The following is a 17,158-nucleotide window of genomic DNA, read 5'->3' as shown; positions in this document are numbered from 1 at the left end:
AATTCCTATAGAAAAACATGATCCTCCCCCCTATATTTGTCGACTTTCAACCACCCCTTCAATCCAACTAAAGGGGCGTAGCCGAGAGTAATATATATTTTACTAAAATAAATGTATGGGTAAAAATGATATTTTTTTCTTTAGAATTATTTGGAAAACGTTGTAGCTTTGGATCAAAGGCGACGAAAATGGATGTATTCTTTGATCAAGTAAGTTCATTATTTAACATTTATTACAATTTTACTTTAAGATACATTTTTTTAGTAGCGAAGCTACTCTATAATTCGAAATGTCCGTCCGTCCGTCTGTCCGTCCGTCTGTCCGTCCGTCTGTCCGTCCGTCTGTCCGTGTAAGACAGAATAGGGGAAACGTGATTTTCTCGGCTCCTATTAAAGATAGACAGCTGAAATTTTTTGACAGCATTCCCATTATTAAGGAGCACAATTAACTATAAAACATCAAGGGCGGTCGGACCCCTTTTTAGCAGGTTTTAGGCTATTTTTGTATGTTTCACATTTTTCTCCATATCTTCAGTGTTTATGGTCCGATTTTCAAAATTTTTTCAGTTATTGATATCAAAATTAAATTTCCTGTCGTTTACAGAAAACAACCATGACGGCCAGACTGCCTTTTGCAGGTTTTAGGCTATTTTTGTATTTATCACATTATTCTCCATATCTTCAGTGTTTATGGTCCGATTTTCAAAATTTTTTCAGTTATAGATATCAAAATTAAATTTCCCGTCGTTTAAAGAAAACAACCATGGCGGTCAGACTGCCTTTTATCAGGTTTTTGGCTATTTTTATATGTTTTAAATATTTCCCCATATATTTGGTGTTTTTGGTCCAATTTTCAAACTTTTTTGGGATAAATACACTTTAAATCTACTTTTACGTATTTCCATCCACGATTTTTTGTGCTTCGCTACTTATGGATGTTGTCATCCTTGTTTTCTTATTAATTGCATTGCAAAGTTTAATCGAACGTTTTAGACTTTTTAGATTTCCATGGTTTTCAAGCTCTCAAACAATGAATCTTTCCTGTAAATACTGTCTGTTTGCCGTTATTAGTAGCGAAGCTACTCTATAATTCGAAATGTCCGTCCGTCCGTCCGTCTGTCCGTCCGTCTGTCCGTCCGTCTGTCCGTCCGTCCGTCTGTCCGTGTAAGACAGAATAGGGGAAACGTGATTTTCTCGGCTCCTATTAAAGATAGACAGCTGAAATTTTTTGACAGCATTCCCATTATTAAGGAGCACAATTAACTATAAAACATCAAGGGCGGTCGGACCCCTTTTTAGCAGGTTTTAGGCTATTTTTGTACGTTTTACATTTTTCTCCATATCTTCAGTGTTTATGGTCCGATTTTCAAAATTTTTTCAGTTATTGATATCAAAATTAAATTTCCTGTCGTTTACAGAAAACAACCATGACGGCCACACTGCCATTTTGCAGGTTTTAGGCTATTTTTGTATTTTTCACATTTCCACCATATCTTCAGTGTTTATGGTCCAATTTTCAAATTTTTTTCAGTTATAGATATGAGAATTAAATTTCCCGTCGTTTAAAGAAAACATCCATGACGGCCAGACTGCCTTTTTGCAGGTTTTAGGCTATTTTTGTATTTATCACATTATTCTCCATATCTTCAGTGTTTATGGTTCGATTTTCAAAATTTTTTCAGTTATAGATATCAAAATTAAATTTCCCGTCGTTTAAAGAAAACAACCATGGCGGTCAGACTGCCTTTTATCAGGTTTTTGGCTATTTTTATATGTTTTAAATATTTCCCCATATATTTGGTGTTTTTGGTCCAATTTTCAAACTTTTTTGGGATAAATACACTTTAAATCTACTTTTACGTATTTCCATCCACGATTTTTTGTGCTTCGCTACTTATGGATGTTGTCATCCTTGTTAGGCTAATTAAAGGATTTTAATTGCGATACGGAAAGTGTCATGCGTGCTGTAATAAAAATGCGTATAAAAGGGAAGGATTAAAGGAGAAATGGGAAGGAAACCCCTAAAAAAGAGATAGATTTAGACGTATTATTTATGACGTCACACATGGCACTTTCATTTTTCAAAGATCATTTTAAAAGAAACAGGATTAAATAATCGTTTACAAAATTTTGTAGCATGAAATTATATTTAATAACCTATCGCTGTTCCCTGAAATGTAAATAATGATGATGATGACTTTGTGAGTAAAAGTTTCGAATAATATTGATCTATCTCGCTAGGATAAAACTTTATTCAACAACAATCAAAAACTTTTATAATCATACATTCTTGTTTGTCCTGCTCTATCTGTTTTTTCCAGGGCTCGGCACCCGCGCGTAAATCGCGTTTATGCCTCAGTGAAAGCGTTATTTTTTTAAAATTCAGCTGGATATCTAAACCTGTACCTAAACAGACAATCCATCTTTACGGATTTCTTCTTTTGCACACAAGCAGGTTTAATTCTGAGGCCTATGTGCGGCAAAGGCGCTGATGCCGAGCCCAGCTTTTTTCTTCTTTTTTTCTCTAAGGAATGTAAATTTTGGTGTCGTCTATGTCTTATTTGTAGCTTCTCTAAAACTATTTTTGTCTGTCTAAAGTAAATTCATTATATTAAGATATATCTAAATGTTCTCTCTTTCTGCTTTTGTTTACTAACTTCGTAACGTTTATATTTTACTTAATTGAATGGACTCCCTGCATTGCCAATTAACTCAATTATAAAAATGCTTTGCTTATAAAATTATGCTTAATTTTCCTAGGAAGTAATATTCTAAAAATAGAACAATACACGGCGCTAGTGTAAAAAGAGACATTTTAAAAATTATTTTGGAAGTAATAATATTTTAAATGGACATACTGACTTTATAGATGTGATGTTAGAGTTACTGCGCTTTCTAAATTGTACCTTACCTTTACAGGAATCATCCTGCTTGTACAATTCTAACTTAAACATAACGTAAAATAACGATAAGAACTTTCTGTTATAGACTACCGTTCGTACGGAACGACCAAAAATTTTAAAATGCTTCGCTTTAAAAAAAACTACTTTTATATTTCTTAAAAATGAAGTAAAAATTTAATTTAAATTAAAGTGGTGGAGTATCTTGGGACGAATATTGTTGGCAGTTAGTTTCCAATCCTCTGCGTATCAATGCTTTCCATATACACCAGCTTAATAGGTAAGTCTTACTCCAGTGGCGATGCTACTCTACAATTATAGTGTTTTTGTCCGTCAGTCATATAACATTATAGTAAAGCAGGTAGAGAGGGAAGGGGTTAAAAACCTGTATGTCCCTACCCCGTAGACCCAGTGCCGACTTCCAATAGGGTCTTTGAATATCAGCCAATAGTGGAATAAGAAATATTAACACAGCTAGCCAAGTCGCTACAAAAGAACAGAAAGCAATTTACTAGCAGACGAAAAAGGTCCCCAATACTGGATCCAGTTAGTTGTCTGGGTTATATATCTATAATTATACATTTATTTATACAACAATGAAGGAAAAAAATGACTCTCTTTATCATTTTCAGTGTTGTCCTCCCTTTTGGGTTATTGTACAGATCTACGGGGAACTTTGGTTCGATGCCCCCTGTCCTAGCTAAAGCTCCTCTGGCATTTGTTATAGGTAAGCATTATATCATATCAGAACAGAGTAAAAACAAGGATGACAACATCCATAAAAGCGAAGCACTGAAACGGTAGGACAAACGGACATGAACACTTATATAGTGTCAGAACTGAATAATCAGATTATAAATGTATAAGAGTCGAAGCAAAATTGTAAGTAAATTTGTTGAAAAACTGCTTTATACAGGATAATGTTTATGGACATACTTTCATATTTAGGACTTGATTATAGAGTTGCTTCGCTTATGACATTATACTTTGTTGTCCCAGGAATCAATATACCAAAAATCAGATCAATCGGATGATTAGATCACATAAAAATTTGTTGTTAAAAAAGTAAAAAAATCAACATGTTTAAAATGGACGTACGGAAATTTTGGTAATAATTAAAGAGTTGATACGCTTTCTAAATCGTACCTAACTACTAAAGAAAGGACGGACCGACCCTAATTATAGAAAAGCTTCGCTTTTAAAAACAGGTCTTGTTTTACATAACCTTTATTAGAAGCTTTTTATAGGGCCGATAAAAAATAGCGCCATACTAACCTACCATTGGTAAATTAAAATGTATACAGGCCTGCCATAGTTAATTTAGTCTGTGTATTGGCCTATCATTGGTCATTTGTATTGTATGACCTATTTTTTTAGACACTACTGGTGTTTTTACTCCTAAGATCTTGCCATTCCAATCAAGTACTTTGTTTAAATTAGTTTACTTGAGATAAAAAAGTTTCTATACTCAAAAGGCGAATTTTATAATAAAAATCTTAATTTTTAATGCTGCGCTTGCGTTACTTGTCCTTATGTTTTAAGTAAATCTTTTCCAAAACTAGGTTAGTTAGTTGGGTGGTGGAACAAGAAAGTTATCGCTTTCTATTTGGGGGCGAATGACTTAACATTTGTTAGGTGTCAAACTTTTGAAATATGAGTAAACATTTATAGAGATACTTAAAATGTAAAATGTTGTACTTTGTTGCCTTAGGGGCTATTGTTCCAAAAATCAGATGAAGATAATTATATTATACAAAAATTGTTGTCACAAAAGTTTAAAAAATCAGCTTATTTAAATGGACAAACGAATTTTCTGCTAACTATTATAGAGTTGCTACACTTTCTAAATCGTACCTAATTGCTATAGGAATCTAAATTAAGAGCTATCCGTTACAGACGGAAATTAATATTATTTTCTTTCTAGCTCATGAGATACTGCATGGTATAGATGTGACAGGTCTCCATTGGGATGAAGAAGGAAAGCTTTCAGATATTCTCGACTCTACCTCATTCTCTAGGTTAGTCATTATCTAGATTGTCGCAGGAATCTATAGGAATAAGACAATGACCGATAATAAGATGTATATCCCCAATAATAATACACAAAATTATTCATTCTGTAGCGTAAAATTAGTGGTTAAAACGTTTGAACACCCAACTTTCAGACATTAAGTAAAAGTTAACATGGCTGATAAATTGATTATTCCTTGGATCTTACACCAGATTTTCATGTTTTCTATTAAAGTAAAACATGCAGCTGGCTAAAATAACGATTCCCTCCTACTTTCCTCTTTACCACATCCCCTCTTCTCCCACTGGATGACAGAACTGACCAATAAATAAGATCCATGTTAGCAACCTTAATTGACAATGTTGTTTTCCCCTGGTCATAATATCCACGTATATTCTACATCCACTGGCTGATAGAAATTAGATATTGCGATAATTTAATGATATTACGACCGAATTAATAATTATCTAATATCAGAAAAAAAAAAGTTTAACTGGGTAAGTTTTATAATTTTGTTTGTATTTGTTATACTGTGTTTATATTTGTTGAAGTAACATGTATGGGGTATAGTCCCTTTCGTGGCAACGCTCCTTAACGGGCGATTCTTAGTTTTTTTCACAGTAGCTTTTCTCCTATTTCTAGCCCCTACGGGGGGCACTAACCCTGCGGTGCCAATTGGCCAACCTTGTGGTACAATCACCTAACCCAATATAACCCATAAGGAAAAAGGATTATTATTTTCTCTATGATATAACCTAACCTAACCTAAAATAACCTACCAAAGCCATTTTAAAAATACGACGAATCGCCCCTTAAGGTCGTTGCCACGAAAGGGACTATTCCCCATTTATGTTGTTGAATAGTTCTATAATTGGCACAATTTTCCCAATTTGTCAACATTTTTACGTCATGTCATCATCCTCAGGAATATAGAAAGGGATAAGACAATGGCCTATAGATTGATGTATATTACCAATACGTACACAAAACTATTCCTTCTGTAGATTACAATTAGTGGTTGAAACGTTTGAACATTCAACTTAATGAACCAACCAATCGAATTTCAATGAAAGGCCCCAAAGTTGTTAAGCTAAAGAAGAAGAAAACTTAGGGGACTAGTGCAATAAACAATATCCTTGCTTCCTGCACTATCCTAATTTCATAAGAAATAGCTAATAAAAATAAATATAATCAAACGGGTTTATAATGAATATTCATTTTTAGAGGTTGTAAAAAGATAGAAACAATAAAAAATATATAAAATACGATGAATATAAGTTTATCAAAATATTTTGAAATAAAAACTAGGATGAAATCATCTGTAAAAGCTCTTAAATCATACAGTTGAACAAACGAACATTAACACTTGTAGAGTGTCAGAATATCAATCCTATAATATAAAGTAGTAAGCGTTTTTTGTCTGTCCCGAAGGATCTCGCTAACCGCTGAACCGAAATTGTTCTCCCTTTACAGTGAAGCTTCTTATAGGTCCTGGGAAGGTTTTAAACTATTTTTGGGGAGGGTGTCATCACCCCCTCCCCCCCCCAAATTTTTTTTCTCTTTTGAAACTCAACTTTAAAATGGGATAAGGTCGAATTTTTTCCCTCCTACCTTAAGTGCCAATAGAGGCTTCTAGGGGCGTAGCTGCTAGTATATTTATATAACAGTTAAAATTTAAAATTTTAAAGAGATATTCGCTTAACATATTATAATTTGTTGTCTTATGAATCATTGTCCCAACAACCAGATGATAAAGATAATAATATCATACAAAAAAAAATTATCAAAAAGTGTTACAAAATCACCATCTTTAACTTCAAGTAACTTTTATAGAGTTGCTACGCTTTCTAAATCATACCTAACTGCTACAGAAAACTAAGTTAACGTGCGGACTTATATTATAGACAATCTTCGCTTTTAATAATATAGGTATGTCATTGTATTATATTAAATAATAATTTTAGATTATCCCGACGGCTGGACTGTCTTGACAACTCTAACAGCAAGCTTCTGGCCTCCTCGAAGCAGGCCTACATAACCTACGACAACAAGAAGATCCGGCTGTCCACAAAGCCGAAGCAGACAGTGGCCGAGTCATTCTCCGACGTGGAGGCCCTGAAGGTGGTGGCCCAGATGTTTGGGTACAAGCAGGCCCTGGCTGGCACGGACAAGTCGACCAAACAACTTCTGTTCTACAATATTGCACAAGTAGGCTTTCTAAAATTCATTGTAAATACATAAATGAGATAATTTGGATCATGGAAAGAAGACGAAGTAGCGGGTTTCGTCGTATTTTCACAGTAGATTTTGATAGTTTGGCTAGGTAAATGTTTTACAGCACAATGTTAAGAAATAGTCCCCGTAGGGGCTAGAAATAGGAGTAGAGGTACAAGGTAAATACTACGAAACTTTTGATTGTATGACATTTCTCTGGAAGTACTATCAAAACTTGACTTGAGTTCTGACTGCTGTTATCACGTGTTAGATATAATAGCTGTTGGAACCATATAAAACTCTTTAGGTTTAGACCGTGTCCTAAAACCCTCCACCCCCCCCCCCCATCCTGCACCTAACTCTCAGCGAAAACATTTCACATTTATTGCCGGTTATCTTTATTGGGCCATTAAAAAATGTATGTAAATCTAAAATAAGAAATTAGGATTGGAAATTAGAGCAAAGTCAATCTTTAAAATATTTTTCTTTATCTAATTTTACATTTTATTTAACGGTTTAAATTTGCATTTAATTTTCTTTTTATTTTGCTAAAGTGTTGATAAATTTAACAATTTTTTTTTTCAATGAAAATATAAATATATTTAAATATAATTTTTTTTGGCAAGATCTAAGAAACTTTATTCATTTCCCCTATGGACAAACATAACCTCCCCTCTATTATTTTTCAACTTACTTTTTTGCTGAATTCTAGCTGCAGATTATAGAATAAATGGTATGGAAGGAATAATAAAGCTATAATTATAGACATATATAACCAGACATTTACCTGGATCCTCCCGCTGGACCTATTTCGTCTGCTAGCAAAGTACTTTCTGCTATTTTGTAGCGACTTGGCTGTGTTAATATTCCCGACTCCATTTGCTGATATTCAAAGACCCAATTGAAATTTAGCACAGGGTCCACGGGGTGGGGACATACAGTTATTTAACCCATTCCCCCTCTATTGTTTTACTCTAATATAGGAATAATATATTGTCCACTGTCGAAATAAAGGATTCTTCCGCTTGACTGAAGCTTATAATCCAAGTGAGAGTTTTTATCTGGCGCTCAGGATTACTTTAAGTCTCAAATATGTGTTAAACTGCATTAACTCAAGTTTTATAACTAAAACTTAATTTGGAGGGTTTTATGTGTGCTGGCTTCATTGCGTGCAAATACTTCCCTTTAAATACTTTAAATGGATGGAAATTGAGTGTTGAAAAAATGTATATTATTGTTATAATATTTTGATTTAAATATTTGTTGGTGAAATCCAATTTGCATTATGTTATATCATCAAATAAGCTTACTCTTTTAAAACTTTAAATGAATGGAAATTAGGCATAGAAAAATGTATACGGTTGTTTCAATATTATAACTAACATTTTTGTTGGTTAATTTCAATTTGCTTTATTGATATCTCATCAAAGTATGTTACACGATAATTCATTGACAACCCCTACCAAAAAATTACTAAACGTACTTTAATTAAAGTATTTTTGTCCCTTGGATCTACATTTATAGACATTATAAATATTAATCCTCTAATATAAAGAGTAAGGATTTTTAAGTCTAAAGTTTAAAATCTCGGAAATGACTGGCCCGAATTGGAAGTACTCTTCAAGAAAGCCTTGGGGTGGTTTTAGATTTTTTTCCTGTAATTCTCTAGAAGCTAGGGGCGACGCAACTATTACTTTATAATGTTCAACATTAAACATTATAGTTTTAATATATATAAAAACATTAATGAAAACAATATTAATAGACTTATTGTGGAGTTCTTGGTTCTCTTAGTGAAGTTCTGCATCTAAATCTGAGTCCTTACCCATCTTTCAGCCAAAGGTAAAATATTTTTTGAATTTATTATACAAATCTTCTAGAATATATTCATGATTTTTTATCTTTTAATAGTAAAATAAATATGTTTTAACAAATTTTCTCGCCTTAAATTTACTTCAGTTTTCGATGGTGTTATTTGAAAGCTAACTTTATTCTAAGAAATTCAACTATTAACAACTAACTTATTATATGTTTTGTCATATGCTTCACATTATGCGAAGGAAAATTTTTTACACGAAATAATTTACCATAGAAAAGCTTAATCCTAAGATATGCAACAATTTATAGCTGACTCATAATGCGAACGAAATGAAACAAGTATGCCCTTACTTACCAAAATCTGTAAAATGTTTCAACCAATAAGATGTCTGGAATGTACCTTTAATTTTTTCGTATTGGCTAATTTAGAGAGTATGTCTCTATATTATCTCTATTATTACAGGATAGATGGGATGGTGATGTATTCATCAGAATTTGCAGAAGCATTCAAGTGTCCCCTCGGTTCAAGACTCAATCCCATAGCCTCATGTTCCATTCTCGGAAAATAAACAAAAAAATCCACTACTTAAAAAAATGTGAAAAAAGTGCTAAAAATGAAGAAGAAAAACTTTGATGTAAATGAGTGAAAAGTTGAATAAATTTTGAATTGTGATTGACAGGCCAGCAGGGAGGGACAGGGCCTCTGAAGAAGAAACTTATTTTGCCTCTAACTTTTCCCCAAGTATTGCTGTAAAATGAGACAGCTCAAAATGGCACCAAAAAATGACGTCATACAATAAAGTTGTCCAATGAGAGGCAAGTATACATTGTAATTGACCAATGGTAAAATATATACTTACCATTCATTGGTTATTTTATCGTATAACGTCATTTTTTGGTGACATTTGGCGCTGTCTCCTGTAAAATAAGAAGAAACACATGACAGGGTAATGTTGATTTTGCCTGGTGGAAACGTGAAAGGTCTAATATTTCTTTCTAGTATCGCTTCGAAACCGATTAATATCCGGTGGATTAGAATCAGTTATCAGCCATACTGAAAAATTATGTATAGCATCGTATTATATCCAGTTTTATACGAATATAAAACCAGTTTTATATCCGCGGAAAGCTGTTTATAATACGATGCTATACTTAATTGTTCAGTATAGCTGAGAACCGGTTTTAGTCCACCAGATGTATGTGAAAAAAGTCATCCAAAAAATCAACATTTGACGTTATAAAAATGAGGTATTATCTCTTTTATAGGTGTTTTCTTTCCCACTCCTCCTCTCCTCATACCTCATTTTTATGACGTCAGATTTTTTTTGAGCGACTTTCTTCACGTACACACCGGTTAATACGGTTTCGAAGCCATACTGTAATTTTTTTTGGAGGTTGCATATCCCTGTCCAAGTTGACAGACACCTTGTGACCAGTTAAATTCCTCCATCACAATTTCTAGGGAAAATGTTCAAATTCAACAGAAGTACTTTACCTTTTAATATTTTTCTTCGAGATAGGGATTTTTTTAGCAACAAATATTTTCCACAATTTTAGTTTGATACGTTAAAGTGTCACTACGAAGCAGATTATAGTGCCTAATAATAAATTACGTCATACAATACAAATGACCAATGATAGGCCAGTTAATATTTTATGATTGGTTAATAACAATGTACGCTGCTTTTGTCACTACTTATTTCAAGAGAGAGTTTTATCATCGATATTAAACTTGTTTTACAAAAAAAAATTCCTTCAAATTTAGGTATTTTTTTCTTGCACTTTTCAATCTATTAAATGACCAAAATGAAATTCATATTTAAGAAAAACTATTTTGAAATAATTTTTTATATAAAAGTTTTAACCTTTGCTTTTACACTTATCTTGAGAAAGAGATAGGAATCATCTTTTATAAAATTGCCAAAAAGTCATAAAATAACAATTAAATGATTATATTATTTACAAGAAACCTTTCCACGAATGAAATAATAAAGTTTTCGTAATGATTTTGATTTACACTTGAACAAAATTTAATTGGAAAAATTAATCAAATGTTTTACTGATGTCAAACCTACATTTAATAATTTTATTTGATTACAGTATAGCTCTGAATCCGATTCATTTCCACTTGATCAAAACCGGTTCTGAGCATTACTGAAAGAAAAAGCATGTATCGTATAGTAATATAGGCAATGTTCCACGAATAAGAATATAAAAAATCTTAAAGTAATTAAATCCTACGGTGTTGGCCCTGGACCAACAAAATAGAAAATAATCCTACATTTTTTTCTATCCTACGGACAATCGTCTATAAAACGATGCGATGATACAAGTTCCCGTAATTTATAAATATTATTTTGTTTGCGTCAATGTTGTTTCCTTTGACGAAATTTTAATAAATGAATTTCAATTTTTACATGATGTGATGAAAAAAACTTGTAATCATCTTTTGAAAAGTAGTAAGTTTTTTGTTTGTTAAGATCCCGCTGTGCACAGAACCAAATATTTTCGCTATTCTACAGGTTACATATAGGTCACGGATGGTTTTCGGCTATTTGCCTGTCCAATAAATTTAAAGTATAAATGTATGTATAACCATACAACTATCTGGATCCCCCTGTTAAGGACCATTTTCGTCTGCTACCAAATTGCTTTTTGCTCTTTTACTGCGACTTGGCTGTGTTAATATTCCCCATGCTGTTCGTTGTCTTTCAAATTGAAAGTCGGCACAGGGTCCTTGGGAAGGTGACATATAGTTGTTTAACCCCTTCCCCCTCTAGTGTTTTACTCTAATGCATGTCCCCTTAGAATAAAGATCCCAATGATGCTAAGGACGAAGCCGCTGGTACAATTATAAAATGACTTGTACAAAACGTTACCTAGATTTTAAACTATTCTTCTATACATCCCAATTAAAATTATCAAATACTTTTTCAAATGTTTATTTCAAAGCTCAATATAATATAAATAAAAATATTTACATTTCCAGATGTACAAATAATTTAAAAATGGTTAACATAAAAGAAAATACTATTATTTAAAAGAAATATTTGTATAAAGATTTGAATCTAGTGCAGTTCACGGTAAATATTCCTGGTAACGATCTCCAAAAACCTATGATTTTTTAGGCTGCTAGCTCCCAAACGGCTGAATGTACGTGTCATGCCAGCACACCGTTTTTAGCGGCATTAGATGGCCTAAAAAAAATCGAGAAAAGCCAAGAATCCACCATTTGGCCGTTAACAGCCTTTAGAATTCATAGATTTTTGGAGATAATCGTAACCAGGAACATTTCACCGTGAACTGCACTAGATACAAAGATTGTAGTAAAACATGTTGTTAAATTTTGGTGGTGGGGGTATGTTATCTATCTGTATAAATTGCTACTTTATTTGTTTATTTGTTGTGTACTTAATGATTATTGGAAACAGAAATAGATCTTTCTTCATTATACATGTACATAGAAAAAGAAGTAATAAGAAAGACTTATCCTTATCATAAAGTAACAGGATGTCTGTTTGTCTGTGTGTTTGTACCGAAGGATCTCGCTAACCGCTGAATTTGTCGGGTTTTTCTCAACAGGGTAGCTTCTCATAGGTCCCCGGAAGGTTTGTAACTGTTTCAGGGGAGGATACCACCACACTTCCAAGAGAAATCACAAAAAAATCGAAATTTCTTTTTTACTTATAGACTTGAACGCAACATAGAAAAAAACACATTTAAAGTGCCACTAGAGGTCTCTAGGGGCGTAGCCGTTAGTATATTATATATTTAGTAAGAGGTTTTACAGTATATCTTTTAAATAAAATAGTTAAAATTATCATTATAATATTTATTACGTAGAAATTATAGAATTTTTTAATAAATACCTTACAATTTAAGTGGATTTTTAGTAGAAAACTACTTTATAATTCACTTTGCCTGTCCGTCTGTAACGCTATGGGGGAAACGTGATTATCTCAGCTCCTATTCAAGGTACACACCGAAATGTTCAGGGATTGAAAAAGTTCACATTTTACATATTTGCAACAAGTCTCATTGAGATTTGCTTATTTGTTGGGGGCTAGAATGATTCACGTTATTTCATATTTTTAAAGGTTTCGTGATTTATTTCATTAAGTTTATTGTTTTTTTATGACACTGCTCTACAATTCATGTTTTCCACATGTCCATCAATAACTTTTGAACTACGCTACTAATTGATGTTGTCATCATTGTTGTTATTTTAATTACTTTATACCTTTGGTCTGTGTGGGCGTTTAAAAGATTTCATAAATCTTAAAAATTTATTTAAATAGATTTAAGAGGAATATATGTACATAAAATCTACGTCCATACTTCTAAATGATATTCAAAAAGCACCGACACTCTATATTTGTTAATGTTCGTATGTCACATTAGTTGAGCATCGTTTTTATGGATGTTATAATCTTTGTTATAATATGAAGAACATAATATGTAAATGAAAACTATGTAGGCAACCCAGAGACATGAAAGGAATTCCATGACTTTATATACCATGTTACAAAGTTAGGCTCGCCAGCCACAGCAGCTTATTGCAGCTCTTTTTGGCATCCGCAGTCCTTTAATTTGGAAAGCCGTCACCGAGCAATCTATCAAAACAATCAAACACTGCAGCCGCTAGACCTATGGAAACTTTATCTACCACTATGAAGTCCCCTAATGTTTTATAATAACGTTTTCTTATTAGTTGGCTTAACAACTTTGGGGACTTTTACAGGTCTTTGTTTGAAATAATCTGTGGCCAGAATATTTTCATTTTTATAGTATTTTTCAAAATAGATTTTATTTCATATTTTTGGCGCAACCAAAAATAAGCTGTTTTTGCGATAAGCTGCACATGGACATCAAATATGCGGCTATGTTAGGTGCGCGACATTAATAGTTGGAGTGGGGACTTGCCTTGGCCCAAATTAGGCGTAACTTCTAAATAAAGGACGTGCAATTTAAATAGTTGTAATATAACAGGGCAAAGTGTCTCAAAAATCAGCCATGTACCGTCATAAAAATGAGGGAGATGAAACGAGAAGTGGAAAAGAAAACACTAAAAAAATCCCACATTTTTATTACGTCACATGGCTGATTTTTGAGACACTTTGTCCAGTTACGTTGGTTGTCTATTGGGTTTTACCATACTTTATACCCTGGGCGATTGAGGGCTTTACATTGCAATTCAAACGCAGAGTATATTTAAGGAAGAGGAGTTGTACCCTAAGCGTGACCAAGCTCCCAAGAGGTATTCATCAAATATGCGGCTGCAAAGCCTTTCTATAAACTATGTATGTATGTATGTTTAATGTTTATTGTTTGTAGACAAAGGTATGACCTGCCCTGTAAACAATACAATGTGGATGAAAGTAAATATTTAGTAGTAATCTTGAAACACAAATGCTTGCAAATATAAATTGAAATTTTACATACATATGTATCATTATATTCTAAATCATGAGCATTAGTGATACGCACGTACTGCGACTCTGATAGGAAATTGACAACATATTCATATGTGCTGTACTAAATCAATCATTACTTAGACTAATTTAACCAAATTAGTTTTTTTTTAGGTTTTTGATAATTCATACAACCCCCATAAGTTATTCATTACAATAAAATACAATTTTAAAATTTATTTACTGTGTAAATATGCATAAATATGACGTTTTTACTGACAATTAGGTTGATTTTTACTCCAAGCATATTTCTTGTAGACAATAAAATGATTTTAACTTTCGTTCTATTTAAGATAAATTGATGTAATAAAAAGTATATTCAATTTTATTATGCTGAGAAGTCACTTATTGATTTTAAGAAATAATAAACCCCTTTGAGTGGGGGAGGGGGGGGGCGTTGAGTATCGAAAAAAGAAACTAATGTAAATTTCTTTTTTATTGTGGGTTTTAATGATTCATATAGCAGCCAAACTGTTTTTAGGCAATACCCATTTGTCTGTCTGTCCCTCTGTCTGTCTGTCCTTTTGTCTGTCTGTCCCACCACTTGTCTGTCTATCTGTCTAACTGCCTCTCTTTTGGATTTCAATGAATCATCTAGCACTAAATGTAATTTGTTAATGCCTCAAAGACTGTCTATTACTATTTACCTGTCCCTCTGTCTGTCCGCCTGTCTATCCCTCCGTCTGTCTGATCATTCACAGGTTCTCTATTGGACTTTATCTAATTAATTGTCTATTATAGTCAAACTTTGATAATTCTTCTTGCCTGTCTGTCTGTCTATCTGCTGAGTTTCTACCCTTGGTCTAACAGACTGATTCACTTAATTTATAAAAAATTAGATTTAACTAATAATATGGTGGTATCTTGTACCAAGAGATACACAAATAACCTTGTGTTGAAAAAAAAACAAATAAAAAATTATTCAATTTCTTCTATACAAAAAAGTGTAATACATGTTCCTTACATCTCTTTGTACATCAAAAATATGTTTCAAATTTATAATATCAGGTTAAGTTATATTCCATTAATTTATTAACAACTAAATTTTTTGACACCCCACTTATGACTTTTATCAGCCCCCTTAAACTAAAATCAAGGGTTATTTTATTAAGATTTTACCAAAACTACTTTACATAAGAAATTTATTACATTTCAAAAATTTTTTATAAGAAGAGGATTGGGATATATCTCCCTCCCAACATTAACTTTGAGCACTATTGTATAATATATTAAAAGTTATAAACATATATCTATCAAGATCATTAAAGGAATTAATTCAAGTTTAATGCAACTATCTCGTAATCAATGCGCAAATTGCACTTAGAATTCGAATTTCGTTACGAAACTTGGCATGAGTAATCCTTGGTATAACTATTTTCCCAAAATGAAACAAAAAGTTGGAAAAGTGACGGCTAACAGCTGGCGGCTTAGTCGTTTAGCCGTTTTTGGGCTCTATTCAGGGCAAAACTATCATTAATTACATAGGAAACAACTTTTTAAAACATATTTTTGCTTTAAATATCCATTTTTAAAATTTCTTGTACCAGCTGCTAAATGGCTAGAACTGGCTGAAAATGGCTGGGAGCGGCTAAGAGTATGAAGAGTAGATAGGGCTTGTGACATGTCTAGGGGTAGGTTTTTATTGGTACCGAGCTCAAAAATACTACTATAAATAGTGGGGGTCCATCCATTTGGCAGCTGGGGCTGTTACACAGACTGTTAAAAACCTACCTAGAGACACGTCACAAGCCCTATCTACTCATTCTACTCTTGGCCGCTCCCAGCTGAGCTGCGGCCGTTAGCAAGCTGCCATATGAATGTGGTATTTTTGAGCTCAGCACCCATAAAAACCTACCCTTAGACACATCAAAAGCCCTATCTACTCATCATACTCTTGACCACTCCCAGCTGTTTCCAGCCAGTTCTAGCTGTTAAGTGGGTGGTACTGAAAATTAAAATATGGTTATTGGTATAATTTAACATACATTAAAGCAAAAGTATGTTTTTAAAAAGAACCTACCCTAGACATGTCACATCTTCCAAAGTCAAAATTGCATACATATATAATACAATTTTTGAGGTCATAATTTACTATAAATACTAACACTATCTGTGCAAAAACTTTGAGAGAAACCCCAAATAAAATTAACAGTCTTCTTATCAATAAAAGGGGGGGGGGGGGGTTTAGTGCTGGAAGGTGAGCAAAATTGATTGAATATTGAGCTAAAATGTTGAAACTGCCTGGTACAGTAGTTACTGCATCTAAATGAAAAACAAAATTAAAATTTTTATTTTTAAGTTATGTGGAATTTGACTTTGCAGATTACTTGCTACACCTTCATATGTTATAATTGAGACTGCTCCATTTTTTTTGGTAAATTTCAGGTTTATATTGACATTTTGTAAAAATCTTTAAAATTGAGATCACACAAAAGAACTAAAAAAACATTTTTTTTGCAAATTTCAAAAACTTTGCAGTGCTCATGAGGTCACAATTATTGCATCACAGAAAAAATATTTAGCATGGGTTATTTTTTTGCTTAAATCAACCAATTTTTACTGGGGGCAAAACTTTTCTCAAAATTTATCCAGGGCGGGATAATTTAATCTACAATATATACTTTTGGCTGTTGACAGCTGTTCTCAGCCATTTTTGGCAGTTTTTAGCTGTTATGACAGCAAAATCTAGAAATTAAAAAAAGTTCTTTTAGTAATATGTCCATGACATAAAGTTATAATGTTAAT

The 17,158-nt window shown here is 32.8% G+C and overlaps 1 protein-coding gene across 1 annotated transcript in view; it reads left to right on the top strand.

The window, feature by feature from the left end:
* Window positions 1-9,648, top strand: part of LOC145316465 (neprilysin-1-like) — a 40,936-nt gene extending 31,288 nt beyond the window's left edge. Inside the window, exons 10-16 of the mRNA XM_080156982.1 lie at window positions 145-209; window positions 3,093-3,179; window positions 3,532-3,626; window positions 4,824-4,917; window positions 6,875-7,118; window positions 8,890-8,966; window positions 9,406-9,648. Coding sequence (XP_080013108.1) covers window positions 145-209; window positions 3,093-3,179; window positions 3,532-3,626; window positions 4,824-4,917; window positions 6,875-7,118; window positions 8,890-8,966; window positions 9,406-9,511 — 768 coding nt within the window. The 3' untranslated portion in view covers window positions 9,512-9,648. The remainder of the gene's footprint in view (window positions 1-144; window positions 210-3,092; window positions 3,180-3,531; window positions 3,627-4,823; window positions 4,918-6,874; window positions 7,119-8,889; window positions 8,967-9,405) is intronic.
* The last annotated feature ends 7,510 nt before the right edge of the window (window positions 9,649-17,158 follow it).

Source organism: Acartia tonsa, chromosome 4, assembly GCF_053477335.1.
Source record: "Acartia tonsa isolate MP-2025a chromosome 4, ASM5347733v1, whole genome shotgun sequence".
In the NCBI taxonomy this organism is placed as follows: Eukaryota; Metazoa; Arthropoda; class Copepoda; order Calanoida; family Acartiidae; genus Acartia; species Acartia tonsa.
The sequence above is the reverse complement of the archived record's forward strand: the minus strand, read 5'-3'. Positions and strand labels throughout refer to the sequence as shown.